Raw genomic sequence first — 25,073 nt, 5'->3', positions numbered from 1 at the left:
GCGAAATTAACAACACGTGCAAATGTCCTCCAAGTAGCAATTCGCGAAAATATCTGTACGCGAAAATTTCAGCTCGTACAGTATAACAAGGTACCGGTTATAACGAGGTAATATCGCCGGTCCCACGGACCTCGTTATAACGGGGTTTCACTGTACAGGTACCCATGTCTAAATTCAGTTCCAAAATCAAAAACAAACATCTGAAATATATTTTAGCATCTTACGCAGCCGATTGTTACCGCTGTTCATTTCCAAAAGTAAAGGCAAACATCCAACTTTTTTTGGTGGCCCGATCGGGCCACCAAAATCTTCATTTCCAAATTTTTGGTGGCCCGACGTGTGTTTTTGGTGGCCCGACGTGTGTTTTTGGTGGCCCTGGGCCACCGGGCCACCGTTAGTGTCAAGCCCTGCCTATAATATCCACAGTTTAATCGATGAGGTCGATGACCACAAACAGTAAGGCCTGTCTTATGAATCATGCATAAAAATATGCGCCGTGCATACGATAAGCATATCATGAATAATGATTCGAAAATGAGTGATGATAGGCGCTCGGGCTGAAGCCCTTGCATGTCCGTCTCCATATAGCGATCAGTCTAGTATCGATACAGCCTGTCGCCTATTGGATAGGCTAGGGTATACGCAGAATCAGAATGAATCTTTCAATCACATAATTTGGATGAGGCGGCCAGAGGAGAGACATGTTCGCCCGAAATCAATTTGGTCTGCAGTGGCATTAGCAGTTCTGGAATGGAACCCTGGGGCAAGAAGCAGAGAGGAGGTGTTGAGGAGGATGGGACTGAAAGAGAGAAAAAGAAAAAAGAAAGCACATGAAGTACAGGAAGATTGTAGAGCAGGAACTGAAAACGCAAAGAGACCTTTGAGTCTAGAGGCTTCTAAGAGTATACATGTACCCAATCAGAGACAGTGATCTGTCGGATGTTTGCCGTTGCACACATGAAACGTAGTGCACAAAATGTTTGAACTGTTTACCTTTGTTGTATCTTTTTTTTTCTATTATTTTTACCATTACTTTCCTTCATTGTTTTCAATTGTTATTTTAGAACTTGGAATTCCCATAAGAGAGTGTTCACTGCCACTTGTTGAGTTAAGAGTATCAATTTAGACTTCAAAAGCTACCATTCTCATGCGAGAACATGTAACATAATAAATCATAATGCACACACAGTCTCATATTGAGAGATGCTCTTTTACTCATTATTGTATTTCTGTAATTTATGATCAAGATTTTAATAGTTCTGATAAAGATAACTGTGTGAAATATCTCTAGAAGCATGGATATACATGGCACTACTATTGTAATAACTTCGAAATCTTTGCGGGTCCCCAAAGCGATGATATCACATGGATTATTACGTGGTGGCGAGTTAATGCTAGCAAAAATGGCACTTAATGTTTACATGCGTTTTACTCTAATTGCCATTTTTGTCACATTTTTTTCTAAAAACTTCTGTAATTTTGGTTCAATTTAACTGAAATTTTGCCAGAATGTGTGGTTTATAGGTTTACATCAAATAATGATTCATTCTTTAGAAAGCTGTACCCGTTCTCAGTTTATTAGAGGTTGTGTGTGGCTACTTAGCTTATGAGTGTAATTTGACACCATGCAAATCAATTAGTAGTCATATTTTGAAAAAAATTACCTTAGCTTAGCCGGGCTGCGGCACCACCGCTTACTTCTGCCGCTAGCACACCATCTTTCACAACTAACTCCTCCTAATCTCCATCATATTTGTCGCTGTCATCACTCCTGGTTTCAAGATTACTCTTGTCTTCATCCTCATCGACTTCAAAACTGATGTCGAGATCGTCCAAGGCCATTTTGCGTCAATAAAAGTATCAGATTGCTTAAACTTCATTCACCCCGACTGAAAATGCACACAAACTCATATGCAAACAGCCGGCGTGTTTACGCCAGGGGATGTGTTATTCAACGTGTGACATCATCAAGTAAGTGGCTGAATTCTAGACGAATTACAAGGCCATGAGTGAGGGGAAGTCCACCCATTTTGCAGTCTTTCTAGAACAACTTTTATTCAATGTTAGACTAAAAAATATAAAAACTTGTATTCAGTATAACTTCTTGTCTTGATTTATAACACAATTGCCCTGATAAAAAGTCAACAGGTAGTGGGTTTAAAGTTGTGGAGGGTTACCGATCTTTTTTTAAACTAATTAATGAATTCATTTATTTCAGAAAGGGGTAGTCTGAAATTGGAGTTCAAGAAGGGCAGACACGGGATATGTTAGGTAGCTCTCATTCGGGATATATCAAGTAAGTATTGCTTTATGTTATAGTGATTGGAAGTTTTTGCAGGAACAAAGCCACCAAGGCCCGATATGAATTGTACACAAACAAGTTAAAATCTCCCAGATTCTTTCGGAACATGTAATGAAACTTGGTGTTGAGATTGGGAAAAGCCCCACACATTATCACTTCAGTAACATCTTTTTCACCTTTACACAATTACCATTACAGGGCAACAGAAAAGTGACATTTGCACATATATAAGTCACACTACACTTGATGTTGATTAGAAAAAAACGAATGCAGTACTCATCACATCCAAAAAGTTAGCTAAAATTTGTATGACTTGGTGTATTTTTTTCTTTTTTGGGGGGCATACAGCTATGACTAGTCTCACAAATCCATAGAAGCCTCATTCAAGAAACATCAAGCAGCGTTGTCCTCAGCCTGTCTATATCACCACTTGGATCAGTCCACAAGCTTGTTCTGGCCATCTCAGTGCACACTATCACCTGTGACGTTGGGGCACAGTCCCTCCCCTAAGCTTTGCTGTCAGCGAATCCTCATCAAGTTTGACGTGGCAGAGTCTGTTTCTATGTCATGTAGGCTCTGTCCTGGTTTTTGATTTGAAGATCCTGTCTGTAGAGGCAAATACATTTTATGTGGGTAATGACTGTCCACTAATTTCATGGTTTCTTTATAAAGAAGGTATTGGTTTATTCAAGAACCTCATCTGAGCAGAACATATATCCAACCCGACTATTCACTGAAATGGATGTCATATATAAAGGAGCTTGCAGACCTTTGTGTTTTCACTGTGGACCCAGCAAATTCTAAAATCATGATGTCAAACAATAATTGTGTAATAAACTCAGCTATACTAACATTTTTGTTCTTAGCTATTACATAAATTGGGTGTGGGACATTTCCATTTTATTTACAACAAGGAAAAGTAGAAATTACGCGGTGCGTAATATATGTCCCCGCCGGAAGTAGCATTTAGTAGGAAAATGTACAATATAGGTAAAAAGATCCAAGGTCAAAGGTCAAAGAAGTCAAAGGTCAAAATTCTGTGTAGAAGTTTTGAAGCCCTAACCTAGTGCCATCACATAAAGCAAACGGAATCGAAATCGGGTTAGAAATGGCGAAGGAGTAGCATTTTGTAGGCAATGTACAATATAGGTAAAAAATCAAGGTCAAAGGTCAAAGAAGTCAAAGGTCAAAATTCTGTGTAGAAGTTTTGAAGCCCTCACCTAGTGCCATCATATAAAGCAAACGGAATCAAAAGCGGGTTAGAAATGGCGAAGGAGTAGCATTTTGAAGCAAAATGTACAATATAGGTCAAAGGTCAAGGTCAAAGGTCACAACTGAAATTCTGTGTAGAAATTTCAAAGCTCCCATGTAGTGCTATCATATAAAGCAAACAGAATCAAAATCGGGTTAGAAATGGCGAAGGAGTAGCATTTTGAACATTTTGATCACACACGGACGCACAGACGGACAGACGGACGGACACACAGACACACACACACGTACGGAGCCCGTTTCATAGTCCCCTGCTTGAACTCGTTCGGCGGGGACAAAAATCTACAATACTTCTTGATTTCCTTTTTCTTTTCTTTTTTAAAATGAGTGGCATGTATGGATAAGCTCTTGATGATCACAAAAATATTTTCAATAGCAGTTATTCCTTGTAAAGAGTTTAATGCACTTTACCCTGATCAGATGAAGAGATCCACATCTCAACATATTAAACCTGTAGCATGATTTGTGGATCCCTGGACAGGTGCTGCCAAAGAATCTCTTCTTTCTTTCCTTTAGCTGTTACTGTAATATTTTACCAATTCAGGTTCATTTCCCACTATTCATTTCATATTCAACATATTCAAAGCTTATGAGCTACGTCTAGTCAAGAGTATGGGAATATGGTAATCCAGTATGCTTCCAAATGAAAAATCAAAACAAACACAAGAGCAATAACAAGGAGAACACTCTCATTCATGAGGATGCTATTAAAGCAAGATATGAGCAAGGCTTACATTGTGGAAGTTCTGGGTGATCCTTGAGGAATTCCTTGCTGTGATGCTTGACAGCCCCATGGTTCAACTGGTACTGGCACAATGCACGGAGTGGTTGGGCAAGCACCTAAAGATGCATTAAAGAAAAGACAACAGATGACTCTGTAAGTTTGCTGTAGTTTTTGTTTGTTTGTTTGTTTTGTCCCATATCATTACACTCACCACTGTCATGTTGGATGAAAAATGTTCACTACTTGTTCTATCTAAGCTGATATGCAGCATTAAAGATATTATCCTCTTGTTAAATGCATCTCCAGAAGAGATAATCATTGCTAAATAAGAAAGGTACTTACAGTACATTCTCTTACCAAACATAAAATGTTCAGTTTTCAGGAAACTTCCTGTGAGATTAGGGAGATTTGGCAGTCCTGGTACTACGATAGTCTGTATGTGGGTGGGATCAGTCGATGAATGCAAGGGGAAAACTGCCTAAACGCGGGTGAATGTCACATGGGGAAGGGTATTGAAGGTGAACACATTCATGAAGAGTAGCATCAGATAAGATAGAGGTTATAACTCCTGTTCACGCGACTGTCGAACAACCATCAAGTGTCCAAACAATTTGACAGATCTTTCAATGGTCTTCCAGTGAGCGCTAAATAAGGCACGATCACACTACACTTCACTACCCAGGTATTTTGCTACGCTTAGTTTTGGCAGTGTGACACCGAACTTCTTGGGAAACTTCCTGAATGCAATTGGGAAATTTCTCACTTCTCGTGAAACTATGTGTACAGTAGTTTTGTGTAGTGTGAATGCAGCTGAAACTTCAAGAAGTTTGTGACGCCATAATAGATACATACATGGTGTTGACACACATTGTATATATTTTTTTTTTTTAAACTGTCGCACGTTTGCATTTATTTCTTGTGAGAGACCAAATGTATGAGTAATTTCCTATTCTATACTGAAACTATGCACGCTAACTTTGTCTGTAGTGTGACCGCATGCTGAAACTTCTGGAAGTTGTCAGGAAGCAAACTATGTGTATTCAAATTCATGAAATTCTTCCGTCGAGATGTATGCATGCTATAAGGATTAGAACCAACACTTGCTGTCGGGCGAAAGCTTGGTGGTCTAGTGGAGATGACGCCTGTCCGGTGATCAGGAGGTTGTAGGTTCAAATCCTGCTCGATTATGTACGCCCATGATTTTTTATCATGGCTACTACTAAAACACTGATCAATTCAGTGCTTATTTATGTCGATGTAGGGCAATTTGTCAAACTACAGGTTGTATGTGTAGTTTTGCCTAGTGTTACGGCGCCAAATGATCTCCTAGATCTTCTATGAATTCTCAGTAACCTTCTAACATACAGTATAATATGATTGGCATGGTCTTGATTATGTTTTTAACTGGTTCAAGACAGACTAAATGGTTCCTGAAGAAAGCAGGCTTTAAATGAAATCTTAGTAAGCTCTAACAAACACAGCTCAAGGGCATAACTGGTTATCCAATCAGATATCTGTCAACAAATGCGATAAATTTGAATCATCTTGAATCTGCCACTGTGGTCAAGACACATGTGAGATGTAATTGCATTAAGACAAGAAAAAATCCGATAGAAACCACTAAAACGCTGTTATGAAGATGGCTGAAAACTCACTGCTGAAGGATCTCCAGAGAATATTTACCAGGATAACTTCTCTAGGGGTTTGGAGAGACTATTGAGAAATCTTGCCACTTTTTGGCCACTAACTAGTTGTCCAGTAGTGCCCTCTGCCCTGTCCTATAGAAGGGGGATTTTTAGGAAAGTTGTGTGGGTGGAGACTGGTAACGAGAGGGGGACAACTAGGAGGAGGAGGCCAGTCAAGGATGGGGGGGGGGGGGGGGAGGGAGTGGATGGGGAGAGTGGGTGGAGACTGGTAGTAAAAGGTGCATGTAAGATCTGGTGGGATATTGGTAGGGGAGGATAACTAGGTGAATACCAATAATGAAGGTTCAATGAAAGTGGGGATAGTGGATAGAAACTGGCTACCTAATGCACTCACTTCCTTAATAGCAGGATTTCTCTCCAACACTGACAAGGCTATAGCTGCTGATTCCACAGTAGAGACAGACGAATCGGTTGGCTGTGTACGAATCGTATACTCACTGCAGCCAGCATTTTGGAATTGCACCTGTTGTACAAAGGAAAAAAGATGCACCAAAGTATGTAAAAAAAAATGCTGAATGCATAATTATGTTTTTAATGATTGTGTCAAACAAACAAACACTAACCATAACTTAATGTCAATAGGTTGGGACCTGCATAGGAAATCCCATTTGCATGCCTTAAAGGTAGGGAATCCATTTGCATGCCTTAAATGAAGAGTTGTATAAACACAGTGGTATGTTGAAGAGAGTATCATTTTAGAAACTCCCATAAAGTATTGAAAGTGGAAGGTAACATTTAGTACATTTTTATTGACCGTTAGATTTTGAATTGAATTCTTTTCGGGGCTCACCGTAAATTCCAGTACATTACTAGGCTACCTTTGCAGACCCATGCACTGCATGTGTGTCCATCACGTATATTTTGTGAATAAAGTTCATCAAAAACTTACAAACATTTCTATATACATTCTTGCCACACACTCTATATGTTATTACATAAGCTCTTATACTTTTAGATTTGTGTTTATAGATAAAAAATACAGAAGACTGCAACAAAAAGGCTTAAGTGTGGCTGACACACAGAACTACTGAGTAGTTGAGTTTTGTGCATTATTCAAATTGTAGATAACTGTTGACTTCCAAATTTCTAAGCAGTGGCCTAAACAAGTCCCCTGAGGTTAATATTTAATGTTTTGCTGCATTTTGGGAGTTCTGTAAAAGGTATCCCCTACCTTTAAATGAAGAGTTGTATAAACACAGTGGTATGTTGAAGAGAGTATCATTTTAGAAACTCCCATAAAGTATTGAAAGTGGAAGGTAACATTTAGTACATTTTTATTGATCGTTAGATTTTGAATTGAATTCTTTTCGGGGCTCACCGTAAATTCCAGTACATTACTAGGCTACCTTTGCAGACCCATGCACTGCATGTGTGTCCATCACGTATATTTTGTGAATAAAGTTCATCAAAACTTAAAAACATTTCTATATACATTCTTGCCACACACTCTATATGTTATTACATCAGCTCTTATACTTTTAGATTTGTGTTTATAGATAAAAAATACAGAAGACTGCAACAAAAAGGCTTAAGTGTGGCTGACACACAGAACTACTGAGTAGTTGAGTTTTGTGCATTATTCAAATTGTAGATAACTGTTGACTTCCAAATTTCTCAGCAGTGGCCTAAACAAGTCCCCTGAGGTTCATATTCAATGTTTTGCTGCATTTTGGGAGTTCTGTAAAAGGTATCCCCTACCTTTAATGCACTATGACCTTAATTTTACATTTATACCCATACCTGGCATTTTAATTTGCCATAGATTAGGACATTTAACAATGTGCAGAGCATGGCAATGAAAGCAGTATATCATGCTTGGAAAGGAGTTGGTTTGGCTCATATACTAGGCATATGTTTGAGTTCCCTCGACATTTCCATGAACAGTTATTTCACATGTCTGCGTCTGGATAGCAATAAGCCATGCATAGATGTTATAAACATAATGAAGAATGTCAGAAAAGTGTCATACCTCTGTTTTCCTTGTGATGGCTTATAATAAAATTTTGCATTTGTGTAGCTTATCATGGAACTAAGTGATACATACCTTGGCCAGCCATACCTGGTTTACACATATTTCTTTTCAGGACACCAAAGCGCAAATATAAATGTGGACCGAATGTAAGCAGCAATATTGGAACACATTCGGAAAGTTAGACAATCAATTCAAAAGTTAATGATGAATTTTGAAGTTTTGGTGCCATCATCACTGGATAAGGAGACCACTTCATGGCATCAAATGGACATCAATATAAAAGAAAATATAAAGAAAATTCAACATATTTCCACTTTTCTAGCATGATGAAAGGGCAAGTTACTTACCTCTTTCAGAAGGCATGGGGAACATGCGTTAGTAACAAGTTGATGGAATGTGTACTTTTCATGAAGAATTAAATTTTGTGGAATTCTCCTTTAACATATTTTTTCTTTATATTGTTGTCCAAAATGACATCACAAACTGTAGTAGTAGTATTTCTATCCAGTGATGCAGGCACTGAAACTTTATCAATTCATAGCTTTTGAGTGGGTTGTCCAATTTTCCTTAAATGTTCACTAATGTGTTGTAATAATATTGCTGCCTTCACTCAAATCACACTCATATTTGGGATTTGGTTCCCTCATTAAACATACCAAGACACAAACACTTGATGAAAACTTGGCACTTCTGGTTCAGGAAAATGTAAGGGAAAAGAATGTTCAATAATATTTCATTCCTTTTTGTAAGATTTAGGCCCTTCCTCTGAGGTATTCATGTAAAGAAGTTGAGATTCTATTACTCTTTTTAGATGATTTCTGCACACTTGGCTTAGTCAACAAGGACCTGTATGTTTTGACAAGGTGACCAACCACATAATCAGTTTTCCTCCTGGTACAAGGCCCAGCAAACAGCAGAAACTACAGTAATCTTCCATATACCTGCATGTCAAAGTAGACAATCACATGAATATTTGAATATCTGCATCAAACAAGCCATTTCAAATTGCTACTAAAGCTTGTATATGGCTCCTTTGAGTAAACCAATTTCTAAACAGACTTGTGATGTTTAACTTTGTTGAGATTGAGGTTCATCTCTTAGCCTTATAGGGATTATTCCCATGATAGGGCCCACAGTACGTTGCATTGTGCCTTTGCATTCTCATGAAGACAAGATGTAAAAAAAAGACTCACAATATGCAATGAATGAAACTTAAACAGACAGTAAGTTTCTGCAAAACCTGTGTCTGGACAGAATACCAGTATGGCTGAGAAATATGTTTGAAGAAAGAATTTCATTCTATTCCATTAGTCAAATGGCTGTCCCATTGACTTTAAAGAGTGCATATCTTGGTGCAGAGTACTGCTTTATACACCATGTACATCAAAATAAAATCATCAATACAATTAAATACCATAAACTGATGTGCTTACTTGTTGAGGAACATGGAAGATCTTATTTGACTTGTAGATGCTTGTTGCTTGATGCCATGTGCCATCCATGATGATGATATTATAGCCTTGCGTTAAGCCATTGCTACTTGTGGGTGGGACTGGTACGTCTCCAATGTCCACTGCTTCCGGTCCCGGAAACAAGACTAACGTGTCTGGACTGGAACACACCTTAGCCAGATCAGGGTGGCTGGAATAAAAACAATGAATGAGTAAACACAAAACAAATATGGAAAGCAAATAATGGTTTTTTTTTTTTTTTCACTTTCGTGTAATAATATTAATTGTATTATGTAATATACCATATAATACGTGATGTCTGTCATGGTATCATGACCGTGCATTTTGCTTTTCTGTAGAAACCTCACACTGCAGCATGCTTATTTATTAATAGCTAAAGGCCTGTACATAAATCTGTAATTTTGTCATTTCTCATCATAAAACACACTAAAATCATTATCTAAAGTGCAGTTGTATCAACAATGACAAATCAAACATATTCTCCAGCAAAAAATTCAGATGAATACCTGCTCACTTTGCCTCTTTGTAACAGCCCCATGTTCAGCGGATTAATAAAAGCATCATGAAATGAAGGGCTCGACATTAGTGGTGGCCCAGTGGCTCAGGGCCACTGAAAATTGATGTCAGGCCACCAAATTTCCTAAAGGGCTATTCATTGGAGGCCTAATGAGGCAGCTAAAATTTGAAATGATTTTTAATACTTTTTCTAATTTTGGGTAACTACATTTCTTTTTCAGGCCACCAGAGAAAGAAGTTAGAGTCAAGCCCTGCAAACTCTTATCAGACTTTTATCCATACCCTTACCATTATTATCTTAAAGATACACATGAGGTCACTATCTGAAATGCTTTTAAATATACACACAAATTTACAGTAAAGCAAGTGATGATAGCCACAACTGCCATATTACATATACTGTAAGCAAGCCCTAAATGGGGGAAGGGGGGGGGGACCTACAAACAATATTCTAATACTGTAAAAGTGGATATTTTCGCACATTCAAGTAATTCAAGTATCGCATGTTTTTAATTCCACAGAATCAAGGCATCAACTACTGGAACATATGGCAAGCAAAAATGTTTGCATGCTTGTATTTTTGCCCCAGTGTCTGGTTGCACGAAATGCGCATCAATTTCCACTTCTACAGTACCAGGAGACTGAAAAACTCACCCTTTCTCAGAGAATCTCTTTCCTCTGATGATATGGCATTTGCCTATGGGAAGACACGCGGTGAGGATGGGAGCAGTACGCAGGACACGTTTCTCCTCATTAGGGTGTTGGATGATGTACACAGTGGAAGATACGTTGATCCGCTCCTTAGGAAAGTACTTGCATAACCCAACACTCACCGGTCGCCTGTGATTGTGTGACAATGGCACAAACTATCATTTCATTAAAAGTCTTCACAGGGTAATTCCATTTGCATATACAGTAACATACATGTGTAGGTAGGGGGCCTACCTTATGACATTATTTTCAGAAAGAACTTGGATGTATTTTATTAGCAAACAAAACCTGACTGTCACTGAATAATTCTAAAGTAAAGACTTGTTATGCTTGAAAGTTGAAGGGTTCTTTTTCAAGCTGGCCTCATTTGTTTGTCTGGAAGTATAGAGTTCTATGATCTCTTTAGTATGCTGTCTACGATATCATCTGCACCAGAATGAGACAAACTAAATTTCAAATTCTCTCTTTGTTACATTAAAGATAATAAAAAGTTTTGGTACCTCAAAAGCTTCCCTGAATTTCCTTGTCTTGGTTTGTGTTTCAGGTTAAAGTACGTTGTCTGTGAGAATTACTCGCCCCAAAGTGCTCTCGTCTTAGTAATCATGCAATAATGGTTTTGTACCAGAGCCGACGCTGTCCAGCGTCGATAAATATTGTACGAAACCACTGACTGCGACCAGCAGCGTGCAGCCCATTGTACGCATAGCTAACTGCGACCAGCAGCCCCATACGCATAGCGTAATGGGGCTTCGCATTGTAGCATTCAGGATCATGACAGAATTAGTATCGCGGGTAAATGTCAACTTAAGATCCAAAAATTTCTTCGATTTGAAGACTTACCAATTGAAAACAGGCTTCGAACAACGTTTGGTTCTGTCAATAGTCCCTTTCTGTTCGAATTGATGACTGAATGTGACTCGGTCGAGAGGACCTTGGGAGAGCTACATACACTGGATACCATGGCCAGCGCATGCGCACACAAACATCTTATCCGTTCATGGATTTGAAATTTGTGTGCATGTGATGTGTTCGCATGCACTGGCTGTAATATTCAGTGTACTGTATGTAGCTCTCCTAAGGTCCTGTCGACCGAGTCACATTCAGTCATCAATTCGAACAGAAAGGGACTATAGGCAGAACCAAACGTTGCCCGAAGCCTGTTTTCAATACTTCAAGTTAATTGGTAAGTCTTCAAATTGAAGAATTTATGGGATTTTAAGTTGACATTTACCCTGCGATACTAAATCTGTCATGATCCTGAATGCTACAATGCGAAGCCCGATTACGCTATGCGTATGGGACTGCTGGTCGCTATGCGTATGGGGCTGCTGATCGCAGTTAATTGCATGATTACTAAGACATGAGAGCACTTTGGGGCGAGTAAGTCTCACAGTGTTAGTTATATGAAAGGTACTTTAACCTGAAACACAAACTAAGACAAGGAAATTCAAGGACACTTTTGAGGTACCCAAACTTTTTATTATCTTTAAGCCTGCAAAGTACAGTATATGTAGCATAAGGGTCAGTCCATCAGGTTGGATCAACAAATTGCATGATGTCCACGTACAGTTGTAACGCAATACACTGGCACTGGTCCGACGGTCCCTGACCAGTAAAAATCACTGTCGGACCAGTAGGCCCAACTTTTTCAGGAATGGACCAGCTAAAAATGGAAAAACTGGGTACCTACTGGTCAGACAGACAGGTTGGACCAGCAGAAAAAAAAAGAAAAAAAAAAAGAGTTAGTGTGCAGCCCTGTGTAATGGATATGAGAGCAACTTTGAACTGCCTAAATTGTATTTGTAGTTAAAGAAAGTGTTTTAAAATCCAAAAAAATTCCTTAGTAGGCCCTACATGTATTTATACTAGTTTTAAATATAACATATCATTGTGTAGACAGAAAAATCTGTCTGTGCGGAGTCTTTCATAATTTTTTTAAAAACTTTATTGGCTCTCCTCGCGTGTTCCAACTTAGGCCGTTAACGATCACCCCGTCACGTACAGGCATGCTAACCTGGAAACATTGAACTGCACATTACTTAAATATTATGAGACCATTCTGAAGCAAATAATTTTCACACAACATTAAATAGATATAAAAAAAAAAGAAATAATGTACATGTACTCTTAAAGGGTGTGTACAGTTGTGGTTGAGGTGAGGATTTAGCTTTTAACGTTTTGCGAGATACTCAGAAACCACTCTATGAGATGTCAAGAGAGCATGCAATTCTAATAATTAGGGGTAGGCCTAGAGTTCTATCAAAAGTTTATTTGATGAAAATCGGTTTTGAATGGCTGAGATAGCCAAAAACAAGGTGAAACAAAGAGATCACTTTAAAAGGCATGGCCTGTCGTCTTTTATTATTATCACTTTTTTGGATATCTCAGCCATTTGAAAACCAATTTCCATCAAATAAATGTTGAATCCTTAAAGTTGTAGGGCTTTACATGCTCTTTCATATTTCATAAGAGGTTTCTCATATCTCACTTTACTGTAGGAATGTTCAAAACATGAATCCCCACCTCAACCAGTAAATTTACTGTACAGTCCCGTTGATCAGTTACTAGCAAAGAGATTATACCACAAGAGGGCGTAGTCCAGTTATAGAGAGGCAGCCGCGCGAGGGAGCTGCCATTTTGCGTTGTGGGAGCCGCCATTGCACGGATCCTGTACAGTACAGTAGATGGCAGCGCACTGTTAAATGCGCTCGACTTGAATATTCGGCGCAATGACCTTGCGTTGTTTTATTGTGACGTCACAATGGTCATGTTTAAGCGTCATAATGGTGCTGATGTTGTTTGATTGAATATTCGGCGCAATGACCTTGCGTTGTTTTATTGTGACGTCACAATGGTCATGTTTAAGCGTCATAATGGTGCTGATGTTGTTTGATTTTATGGCGTGAGTGGGAATGTACACGAAACAAACGTCATAGTGCTCAACTACTGTCTAGTCTACACCCAAGTTCCCACTGTTAATTTTGCGAACAACAAAAAGGTCTGGACTCTACTAAATGGTTCAAATGATATGGTATTATCGTAGAAACTAATATTTAAACAATTAACCACATTGCGATTCTGAAAATGAAAATGTGTAATGAAGAATAACATATCACTCCAGATAATTATATGAGAAGATATGACTTGAACGTAGACTTAGATCCAGTGCCAGGAGGCGATTTTTTTTTCCGTAACCCTAACGCGTCGAAATTGCCTATTGTGTCACTTGAGCAAAGACTATCAGTGTAGTGGTTGGTTTTGTACGCATGCGCTTGGACTTCGTTATGCATACTGTACTGCAAAACAGTATGTACACATATACCAGTGGCATGGTCGTCTGCTAACACAGAATCAGATTCGAATGTGAATGGCACGCCCTTCAAACATAACAACGGGTTTGTGTGTAGGTGTGTGTGTGTGTGCGTGTGTGTGTGTGTGTATGTGTGTGTGCGTATGTGTGTGTGTGTGTGTGTTTAAAAAAGAAGGTGATTCAGTAGCACAAGTGTGTGCGTGAGGCAGATATGGATTGGCTTGAAGTTACTAAGTAATCAGAAAGCCTTTTCGGAGATATTCATGCAGAATGTCAAGCAACACGCTACGCATGGTATGATTTGTATATATAGGCCTATATTGTATACTGTGTGTGAGAAAAATATGATTTAGAAGCACAAGAGATAAGAATTCAGCTGCTTATTTTTGTTCAAATTAATTTCATTGTAAACATGGGCCTGATATCGATGAAATTCTAATAAAGAATATAATTTTTTTAAAGTTTTTTTGTGTATTATTCTGTTGGCACTGCAAGTATACACTCAACAGTAACACGTTCCCATTAATCGAAGTTCCAGACGAAAATGAGAAGTGAGGACACAAGTCGTACATGGTAAATTGGAGCTTTATTCGAAGACGTTTCACATGAGCAAGCCGTTTAGCAAGTATATCATTTTACAAAACTCAGCACTCGGTATATCGTGTACAACATAAGCAGGGAGGTGACTCACCTTGCTGGTATATTAGCAAAGAGGTGAGACTAAAATTCTCTCACCTCCCTGGTACACGGGAGGGTGCCTTTTTCAATCAAAGTTACAAATCACTGGTCACTTTCACTGACAGCGATCACTTGTGTTCAGATTATTTATGGGCTGCCTTACGCGGCAGCCTCAAAAGTGGAGTGAGCTTCAGGTGGTGTCCGTTGACAAGCCACGAATGATTTTTTTTTTTTTTTTTTTTGTGGGGGGGGGGGGAGGAGTAGGATAATAGTGCTGCTTGATATAATGATGTGTACATAGGCCGTGAGGTAAAAGAAATTTCATTTCAATTCAATTCAATTCGATTTTATTGTCCGTTTCTGGAAATTTGTTTTGTTAGCATGCATACAAGTTACATCGATACATACAATATACAGAGCACACGTTTAACATGGATACACAATGTCATGATAAACACGCAAGAGATATACAGCAATACAATGTCAATGTCATTGTCAGAAATATATAACATTAAAGAAATGTTAATCTGTATAAATCAACGTTGTGTTGGGTGTGGTGTGCATTAACATACACAAGTGTGTAAACATGTATCAGATTTATAATAACTATATAAAACTTTTGAACAATATAAATCAATACATCTTTACGTCTAGGTAAGTGATGGTATTAAAAGTCTCGAAGGCTATTTATGTGCGTGTGTGTGCGTGTATATGTGTATACGTGTGTGAACGTACAAAAATGTAAGTCTATGTTTTTTGACAAAACCGTATAAATTACATCCATACGATTGTTCTTTTGCTTTTGTTTTACAACAGCTAAGATGCTGTATGATATAGTAATTTGCTAGTCGACTGTTAGGATGGCGTTAACAGCTGTCTGTGAAGGGTTAGTGTATAGGATCGCATTATGTTGTATAACATCAAAAATCTACGGTTTAAAGATGTTAAAAGCAATAACAGTATTCAGTAAAACATTGTGCCAAGATCGATCCATGTGACGTTTACATGAATGGTAAGTCCAGCGTGGCACGACATAACTATGTGCATGTATAAGGTTGAGCCAACATTGGTTCGAAACCAAGATGTTGACTCCACTAGGAATTAATCACCTACACAGTGTTCAAAAATTCATTCTGCCCCCCTCCCCGCAGAAAAGTGGTGTTTTGATGTGCTCGTCACTTAATTTATGAAGAGTATTTTGATAATTTGTAAAGAAATCATTGAGAAATTTATTTGAAATGTATTTTCCATGATGTTTTGATGAAGTAATAGAACTGATGTCACAGAGGTTATTTGTAAAATATTTGGAGTGATTACTATAGTGGAATACAAACATGTATTTTAAAGGTCCTGTTTACCGTTGAGAACAGTGATTTAAAAAATGTTCAAGATATCACTTTTGATGCATATTATGTGTAGGTCATTTCGTTGTATCACAAAACATCCCACCATATAAAACGTTTTCAATAAAGCATGAAATATAAGGAGATATCACTATTTTTCTCACTAAACCATAACTGTAGACGGTTTAATCTGGAAACGTTTTTATTATAACTATTGTACACATTTTGTATATCTAAAAATACATAACATCGATGATAATGGTTCAAATATTTACATTGGTTGTTTCTATCCCTAACGCACATTTAAGAACTATTTTGAAGCGCCAATGCTGGGTTTTTGTTTCATATGCAAAAGGAAATGATGCCTTTACGTTAGAATATGAAATTTTGCATACATGTACTTTTTTTCTATTCTCTTGTATGGGAAGTCGCTGGAAACGTCACAGATTGCCTGATTTTCTTGATCGATTATAATTTGTTGAAAATTAGAATGATGCCTTTCTTAAGAAAGTTTTCCTCAATCTTTAACCAATAATATTTTCTTATTTGCCAAGGTTTTTTTTTTTTTTTTTTAAGAAGTTATCTTTAGTTTGGACTTCCCCTTACTTTAGGTTTCAAACACAGACATGTAAATTCATCTATTTCAACGTTTGACGTTGTATCTCAGATCAGCAAAAGTTGTCGATTTCTACAGCCTGGATGCATTAGGATGCGTGCAGAAAATGCACAGAAATTGGTTAGGAAAAACATATAGCACTAATAGTCATATGAGCGGTTGAATTGGCAGAAAGGGATGGAACAAACTTTATGAACATCCCAGCTAGCAGACGGAGGTCAAAAAGACGTCTCAATTTGGTTGCAACTACATGGTCAAAGTTGTCGCAAGTCTTAGAATGACCAGAAAATGACGTGATTTCAACGTCTCTTTGAAACGAATTTATCACGTCATGCTATGGACCTCCTGATGTGTTACGTCAGTTTTCCGACATATTTATTACCTAATATTGGTGACATATTGATGACGTAAAATTTACGTCAATTTTGCGACGTAATTTTTACGTCATTAACACGTATTAATGACGCAATCTACGTTGGTTTGGAACGTATTCATAGCGTTATCTAAATGACGTCTTAATACCGTAATATATACTTTGTTTTACAACGCATTTATGACGTCATATGAGCGACGTATTAACGTGAAATTTTCTTCAGTTTTGAGACGTATTTATGACGTCATATTAGCGACGAACTAAAGACGTAAAATTCAAGCCAATTTTGTGACGTATTATTCACGTCTTATTTACGACGCATAAGTGAAGTAAAATTTACGTTGCTTTGCAACGTATTTATCACATCATATTAATGACGTATTATAACGTGAAATTTAGGCTACACTGTTTTGGGACGTATATATGACGTTATATTAGCGACATGTGAACGTTATGTTCCCGTCAGTTTGCGACGTCTTCGTGACGTCATATAATTAGGCCTACGAATTATAGAGTTTTATAGTTATATCAGTTTGCTTTGCAACGTGTTTATCACGTCATATTAATGACGTATTATAACTTTAAATTTGCGTTGTTTTGCGACGTATCTATAACGTTGCATTAGCGACATATTAACGTTATGTTCACGTCAATTTTGAGACGTCTTCATGACGTCATATAATTAGGCCTACGAATTATAGTTTTGTAGTTATATCAATTTGTTTTGCAACGTATTTATCACGTCATATTAATGACGTATTATAACGTTAAATTTATGTTGTTTTGCGACGTATTGATGACGTTATATCAACGACATGTGAGCGTTATGTTCACGTCAGTTTTGCGACGTCTTCATGACGTCATATAATTAGGCCTACGAATTATAGTTTTGTAGTTATATCAGTTTGTTTTGCAACGTATCTATCACGTCATATTAATGACGTATTATAACGTTAAATTTATGTTGTTTTGCGACGTATTGATGACGTTATATCAACGACATGTGAGCGTTATGTTCACATCAGTTTTGCGACGTCTTCATGACGTCATATAATTAGGCCTACGAATTATAGTTTTGTAGTTATATCAGTTTGTTTTGCAACGTATTTATCACGTTATATTAATGACTATTATGACGTTAAATTTACGTTGTTTTGCGACGTATTCATGACGTTATTATATATAAGCGACATATTAACGTTATATTTACGTAAGTTTTTCGACGTCTTTATAACGTCATATAGTTAGGCCTACTAATTTTAGAGTTTTATAGAGTTATATCAGTTAGCTATGCGACATACTGTCGTCAGAATGACGACATTTTCACGTCATTACTGTCGTCAGAAAGACGTCGAAACTGTCAACAATAAGACGAATTTTTGTTCAAATGGAAGATATAAAAATGACGTCATTATTTAGACTTCAGAAAGGCGCAATAATTGTCGTTTGTTTAACGTAAATAAGCAAAGAAAGCAGACATCATTTAGACGTCTTAAACTGATGCCAGAAAGTCGTATTTCTGCTCTAATGGATGACGTCTAAAAGACGACATATTTGTGACGTCTTTCTGACGTCTGGGTTGTTATACAAAGACGCCATAAAGGCGTGTAAATTACTAATTTAAAGACGAGACTGACGTCAAAAAAAATCTTTTAGACGAAAATAAACAAAGATACTGGATGTCATATAAACGTTTCAAACTGACGTCAATATGTCGTATTTTTGCTCAAATGGAAGTTGTCCAAAAGACGTCATTGGTGGTCATATAAGAGTCGTCTTAATGACGTGTAAATCACAATTCTAAAGACAAGATGTACGTCAGAACGTCATGAGCACGTCGTTTACACGTCAATTCATGACTTTTTAACGTATATTGGAAAAGAAAACAAGGAATACATCTGAAAGACGCCTTTTCTTCAAGAACAAGGGAAATGGACGTGATTTTGACGTCATTTTGAAGTCGTGGCCAGTTGGTTTATCAGTATTTCAGTTTAAGATCTAATAAAGCGCTTGTGAGCACCTCAAGGTACAATCATGATAAAAATCTAACCTACCCTACTCCTGCAAATGTCCTAAGCCTTACATCTACGTCTACCACCTATTCATATATAGTTGCTAGCACTGTTGTATCACGTTTAAGGGAAAAAAATTGTAATGCTTTATGACATGGTTACTAAACTGGGTCACAGCAGGCTCAATCTTGAAATATATAAATATCACGCTGAAGCTTGAATAACAAACATTTTTTTAACAATAGAGTGCACAAATTCTGACACTTTAATGATTATGACCAGAATGTTTACTTTTTCAGACGTGAACAACGACCAGCTGTGACCTCGCTTTCAATTTCTTTCAGAATAACTCTTGATTATCATACGTTTTTTTTACGTTAGCATACACAAAACTTTGCAAGTAACGATATACTGCACACCTACCACACCCACACAAACACATAAACACACAAACACACATTGCACGCACTCGCACATACACACAAAGACACACACACACAAAGTGCATGGAAGGTGCAATCATTGCACTTTCAGGCGCCCGCCCTCGAGTTTTCGGTGCAAAGAAAACACACACACACACATTGCAACATTGCTGATAGATTCCGTACTTTTGTCCAGGCTTGGTATGGAGCTATATAGGTGACCATAATATGATGGCTATCATATCAGTTTCCTATAAATGCATATAACGCGTAAGTAGCGTCTGTGACTCTGAACAGATGCTTGATGTTCCAACTTAATGAAAAGACCTTAAATTTGGCTAATATCGGGTAGATTAATTTTCTTTTGGTTATCCTTCACCATTAGAATAAATGAAATTAATTAATTTTGTGCGAAATAACAACACATTATAAAACGATCGTTTCAAGTCGCTTCCACTAATGTGTATTATTACTCATAAACTCATGAACCCACCTGGGAATCTGATACCAGTTAATGCCAGGTGATTGTTTCTATAATATATCGATCATGAAGTTTCATAAAACGTTACGAGTATAACAAGAACTCGAGTTTTGGAGCGCGCTCGGTAACCAGCTAACACGTGTGAATGCGGCTGGTGTTCTTACAAACAAACAAACAAACAAATCAGTGTTTTAATATTCAATCATGAATTATCTTCATCATTTCATTGAATCGACTTACAATAAGGGTGCTAGGCCATGTGGGCATTAAAGGGAGGGATCGAGTAGGATATATTGATAGTCGCAATGCTTTTTAGACTGATAATAATGATGAAGCTGAAAATATGCAAGAGATTTCGTGAAGTTGTTGATGGATTGGTGACATGGAAAAAAAAAAGTATTGATAGTGCAATATGGTGGAGGATATAATTGCTTGTGGAAATATGTATGCGATGGTAATACGAGTAGCAATCATGGTGATGATGATGATGTTAAGATGACATCCAGTTGTGAAATGATAGTAATGATGTTTATGGTCGATCCCACAGAACTCTTTTCTGTGATCGATCCCTCAGTTTTATAATCTAATTGAAGCAATGATGGTCGTGATGATTGCTTGATATTAAAGGAAACCAAAACCCAAAAGAGAAATATGGATTGAGTGAACGCAGCAACATTAGTAAAAGTTTGAGGAAAATCCGACAACCGATGCAAAAATTATTCCTTTTTTTAGTTTTGGTGTTGTAATCACTGGATATTAGGAGACTACTAGAGTCCATGACGTCATGTGTGGACAACAATGTAAAGAAAACATGAAGAGAATTCTACAAAGAAATCATTTTTCATGAAAATTACACATTCCATCAACTTAACTGATACTGACATAAGTTATGTTAAAGACAGTAATCATTCCCCCTACTTTCTGAAAGCGGTTTTTATAGTCAAATGTTCTTTCATTACGCAAGAAAAGTGAAAACATGTTTTATGATTTTCTTTATATTTTCTTTATGTTGTTGTCCACATATAAAATGAACTCAAGTATCCCCTTATCCAGTTGTACCAACATCACTTTGCATCTTTTACAATATTGTGCGATTTTCCTTTAACTGTCACTGATGTGTTTTACTAATGTTGCGGCTTTCACTCAATCCACATTTCTCTTTGGGTTTGGGTTTCCTTCACTGATGGTCGTTTTGGTAGAGGTAACGAGGCACTTGATGAGGAGAACTATAGGGTTGGCAATGATAAAGTGAACATCCAAAAATATAGACCTATATATTTATATTGATAGATGCAAACCGTACGTGATATTAGAATTTTAAATGAAAATGAGTTGCTGTTTGCTTTATAAATGCTGTTTCAAAATGCCTTTATAAAGCTGATTGAATTAATATATCATATAGAGATTTTATCGATCGAAATCAATGATTACTCTCCCCCAGCTTCTCTTCCCTCCCCCATCTTCATCTTGGATGTTAGTGCATGAGAATTTAATCATATCTTGATCTACATGAACCTGAACTAAAAAGGAGCCTATACTACGCCTTTCTGAATCATTTCTTTTTAAAGCACAATCATCGTGAGGTTGGAGAAGTATAAACCCAAATTAACCAAGTAGTGTATTCATGTTACCCAATTAGACATAATGCCCACTTCGAATCTGATTCTGCGTGGCTTAATAAACATGATCAAAGTTAACAATAGCAATTGCTGCAGTTGTACGCCTACATAGGCCTATATAATACTTATATCATAATTCATTCCAAGCTTAGATTTCCAATTTACTTTTGCAAGATATTGATGAAAACTTCGAGTTTGCATCTTGTACTCCATGACTGAATTTCTCTTTTCTAATGTTTCATCGAGACGCTCAGCGCTTAGAAACATTGTAATAAGCGCTTTATAAATGATATTTATTATTATCATTAACAACGCAAGTCTTGCGAGACAAAAGGGAAAGTGTCAGCAGACGGCGAACAAAACCACAGGAATACCATGCAGCAGACGGCAAAGCAGAACGCGATGCCGATGGCGAAATGAAAACACGCACATATACACACACACACACACACACACACACACACATACACACACACACACACACACACACACACACACACACACACACACACAAAGCCGTTGTTATGACAGTTCACAAGGCGGCGTGCCATTCTCACATTCTAATCTGATTCTGTGGTTGGCAGAGGACCATGGTACAGTACTGTATACAACAAAGCAACACAAGTATCGCAACCAACTAGTACTCTGATAGTCTTTGCTCAAGTGCCACAATTGGCAATTTCGACGCGTTAGGGTTACGGAAAAAAAAATCGCTGCCAGGAGCTGAGTGTGCGCTCCCTCTTCAATTTTGGACGCACTATTTGTACGCACGCGTATGGCGACTACTTACTCTATATAGGTATAATCTCTTTGGTTACTAGCCATCCCCTTTAAATATGGCTGTGCTGAAGTTAGAGGCCTAAATTTTTAAAATAATTTAGCTCCCTAAAACCCAGTTCCCATGATTGCCGAACACACCGAGCGCACGCCAAAGCCGTGAAGGCATCCGGGCTTTGGAGCGCGGCGGCTCGGCGGCGCGGCGAGACTGACGCATCACTAGATGAGTCGGTGGCCCGTGGCACTCCGTATACAACTTTGGTACAGGTGTATACACCGACAGTATATAGATCTAGTCCTAACGTTAGCAATATACTCACCCACATCTCGAACAAACGTCTCTCTTTTCCGGGGGATCACTTGGCATTGCTGCTAAACTCGTGAACACATCATCGTCTTCATTCTCGGCCATGTAGACTGATTCAAATGATTCACCGTCGTTCATTGTCACGCCTATGGCATTCGCATCTGCGTCTTATGTGCTGTCCACGCATACGTTATAATACAGTACACATAAACATGGGTAACAACAACGTGTTCGGGATTACTAGTATTTGTGCCGGCTATAACTCGCCCTCATTAAAACTCGACCTCGGCCTCCAACGAAAAGCCATTTCGCATTGGCTTTCTGTCGCGTTCGTGTGTGTGTGTGTGTGTGTGTGTGTGTGTGTGTGTGTGTGTGTGTGTGTGTGTGTGTGTGTGTGTGTGTGTGTGTGTGTGTGTGTGTGTGTGTGTGTGTGTGTGTGTGTGTGTGTGTGTGTGTGTGTGTGTTTGAAGGCCTACATAGTGCATGTAAACACTTTCTCAATTTTAGATACACTATTTATGTGGTCTCTCTAAAAGCTGCTTGCTAAACCAAGACAAATAAGATCCACAAACCATACTTTGCCTTGAGAGTTTCTGGTTACAGAAGCTGGATGGACGAGCACTGGAAGAATTGTGTATATTGGTGTTGACTATGAGTAAAAACGACCGTACTAGGATCGTTGGTCTCAACAATTTTTCACCCTTCCCTGCCATTTATGTCCCATAGATTTTTTTTTCTTCTAGAAAATCACTTCAAGATACAATGTACATACATGTATTTCAGTGAGGCTTCTTTTTTCTTTTTTTTTTTCTTAAACTGACAATAGACCAATTCGGTGTGAGTACTGATTTTATGGTAGGCCGATTTCTATAATGGGGGCTTCATGTATGCCTAACAATTTACTAGTATGCATTGACATACTACCGTAGCGACGCATGCACCTGGCTCATTGCGTAATCCGCCATTAAAAGTGTTTTCTTTTCTTCTTTGGACGCCCCCCCCCCCCCCCCAAGTCACGGCCATGCACCATCAAAGTTTACAGTGCTCCGTAAGTCGGATTCATAGTGATAGCGATAGTCGCGACTAAAAGAATGCAAATTAGCTGAGCTCTCCGATTATTCCTGCACATTTGAAATAAATAACTTATTTATTTCAAATGTACAGGAATAATCGGAGAGGTAGTCAATGACATCACCTCAGCTAATTACTGTTGACTCATGTTAGTGCATCAATGATTTAGATGTCCCCTTTGTAGCCCCATCAAGTTCACTATAAAGGGTTCGTGTAACATAATCAAATTTTGATATGGAGACTTTCTTTTTTGTTTTGATGTAAGACTAAATTAAGAGAAGACAAATGCAAATTGAGTGGTCTTCACCAGTTGAAAGTCTGATAATAAAGAGTAAAATCTTGTAAGCTTAAGAGTTAATTTGATCAAAAGTGGATGAAAATCAGGGAATTCATGAAATTGTAATGTTGTGTAAGATTATGATGTTATCTCCATTGAATACACCCTGTAGTTTGTGCACACAATCTTGAAATTTCCAGGGTTTTTTTTTTTCATATGTCATGCCCTCGTAGCAAATTTCTAAAATATCTTACTGATCATTGTTTTGAACTTACGAAGCCAGCATATCATAATGTTCTACACTTCTACAGCAGAAAATAGAAATTTCAACCGTTTGTGTGTGTGTGTGTGTGTGTGTGTGTGTGTGTGCGTGTGTCAGTGGCGTATTTAGGGAAAACGGCGCCCGGGGCATGCAAGCGCGAAAATCGAAAATTGCGCCTCTAATTTCTGAAAAAGTGTTCAACCCCAACCCCATCCCGGTAGGGACTTTTAAAAAAAGTCCACATTATATGCTTTTTCAAGCACTTAAAAGGGGTCTTTTTGAATGTGATTTAAAAAGTAATAAATTTTGATAAATTTTGATAAATTTTCCGGGCGAGCGAGCGGATAGCGAGCGAGCCGATTTTTTTATTTTTTTTTATTTCAGCTTACAAAACATGGAGTTCTTGTCATTTTTTGCTTATCAAATCTTACAATATTCTAATCAAGATATAGTGACAGCCTTATACATAACGATTTACACCAACAAACTGAGGACTTTAAAAAAAATACTCTAAATTAGTACGCGCGAGTGAGCCGAAATTTGTATATTTCCGCGTCATCATCACATTTTGTTCTTATCTTTTTTGGGGGGATAAATTTTGGTGAGCGAGCGCAGCGAGCGAGCAGAAAATTTTTTGTATTTCAGCTTACAAAACATGGAATTCTTGTCATATTTTGATTATTTAGTCTTACAATCATAGTGACGGCCTTAGATAACGACTCTTATACCAACAAACTGAGGACTTGAAAAAATACTCTAAATTAGTACTAGCGAGTGAGCCGAAATTTGTATATTTCCGCGTCATCATTGTATACGTTTTGTTCTTATCTTGTTTGATTTGTGGGGTTTT

At 37.8% G+C, this 25,073-nt stretch overlaps 1 protein-coding gene across 1 annotated transcript; it reads right to left on the bottom strand.

Moving 5' to 3' along the window:
- Positions 1-1,235: 1,235 nt before the first annotated feature.
- LOC140230558 (tRNA-uridine aminocarboxypropyltransferase 2-like) lies at positions 1,236-22,771 on the bottom strand. Its single transcript, XM_072310702.1, has 6 exons — positions 22,627-22,771; positions 10,619-10,804; positions 9,410-9,617; positions 6,339-6,467; positions 4,309-4,414; positions 1,236-2,908 (listed from the first exon to the last, which is right to left on the bottom strand). The coding sequence occupies exons 1-6, from the start codon at positions 22,749-22,751 to the stop codon at positions 2,868-2,870; spliced, it is 795 nt and encodes a 264-aa protein (XP_072166803.1). The 5' UTR covers positions 22,752-22,771; the 3' UTR covers positions 1,236-2,867.
- Positions 22,772-25,073: the final 2,302 nt, after the last annotated feature.

Source organism: Diadema setosum, chromosome 7 (genome assembly GCF_964275005.1).
Source record: "Diadema setosum chromosome 7, eeDiaSeto1, whole genome shotgun sequence".
NCBI lineage: Eukaryota > Metazoa > Echinodermata > Echinoidea > Diadematoida > Diadematidae > Diadema > Diadema setosum.
This window is presented reverse-complemented; position numbering and strand designations above follow the sequence as displayed.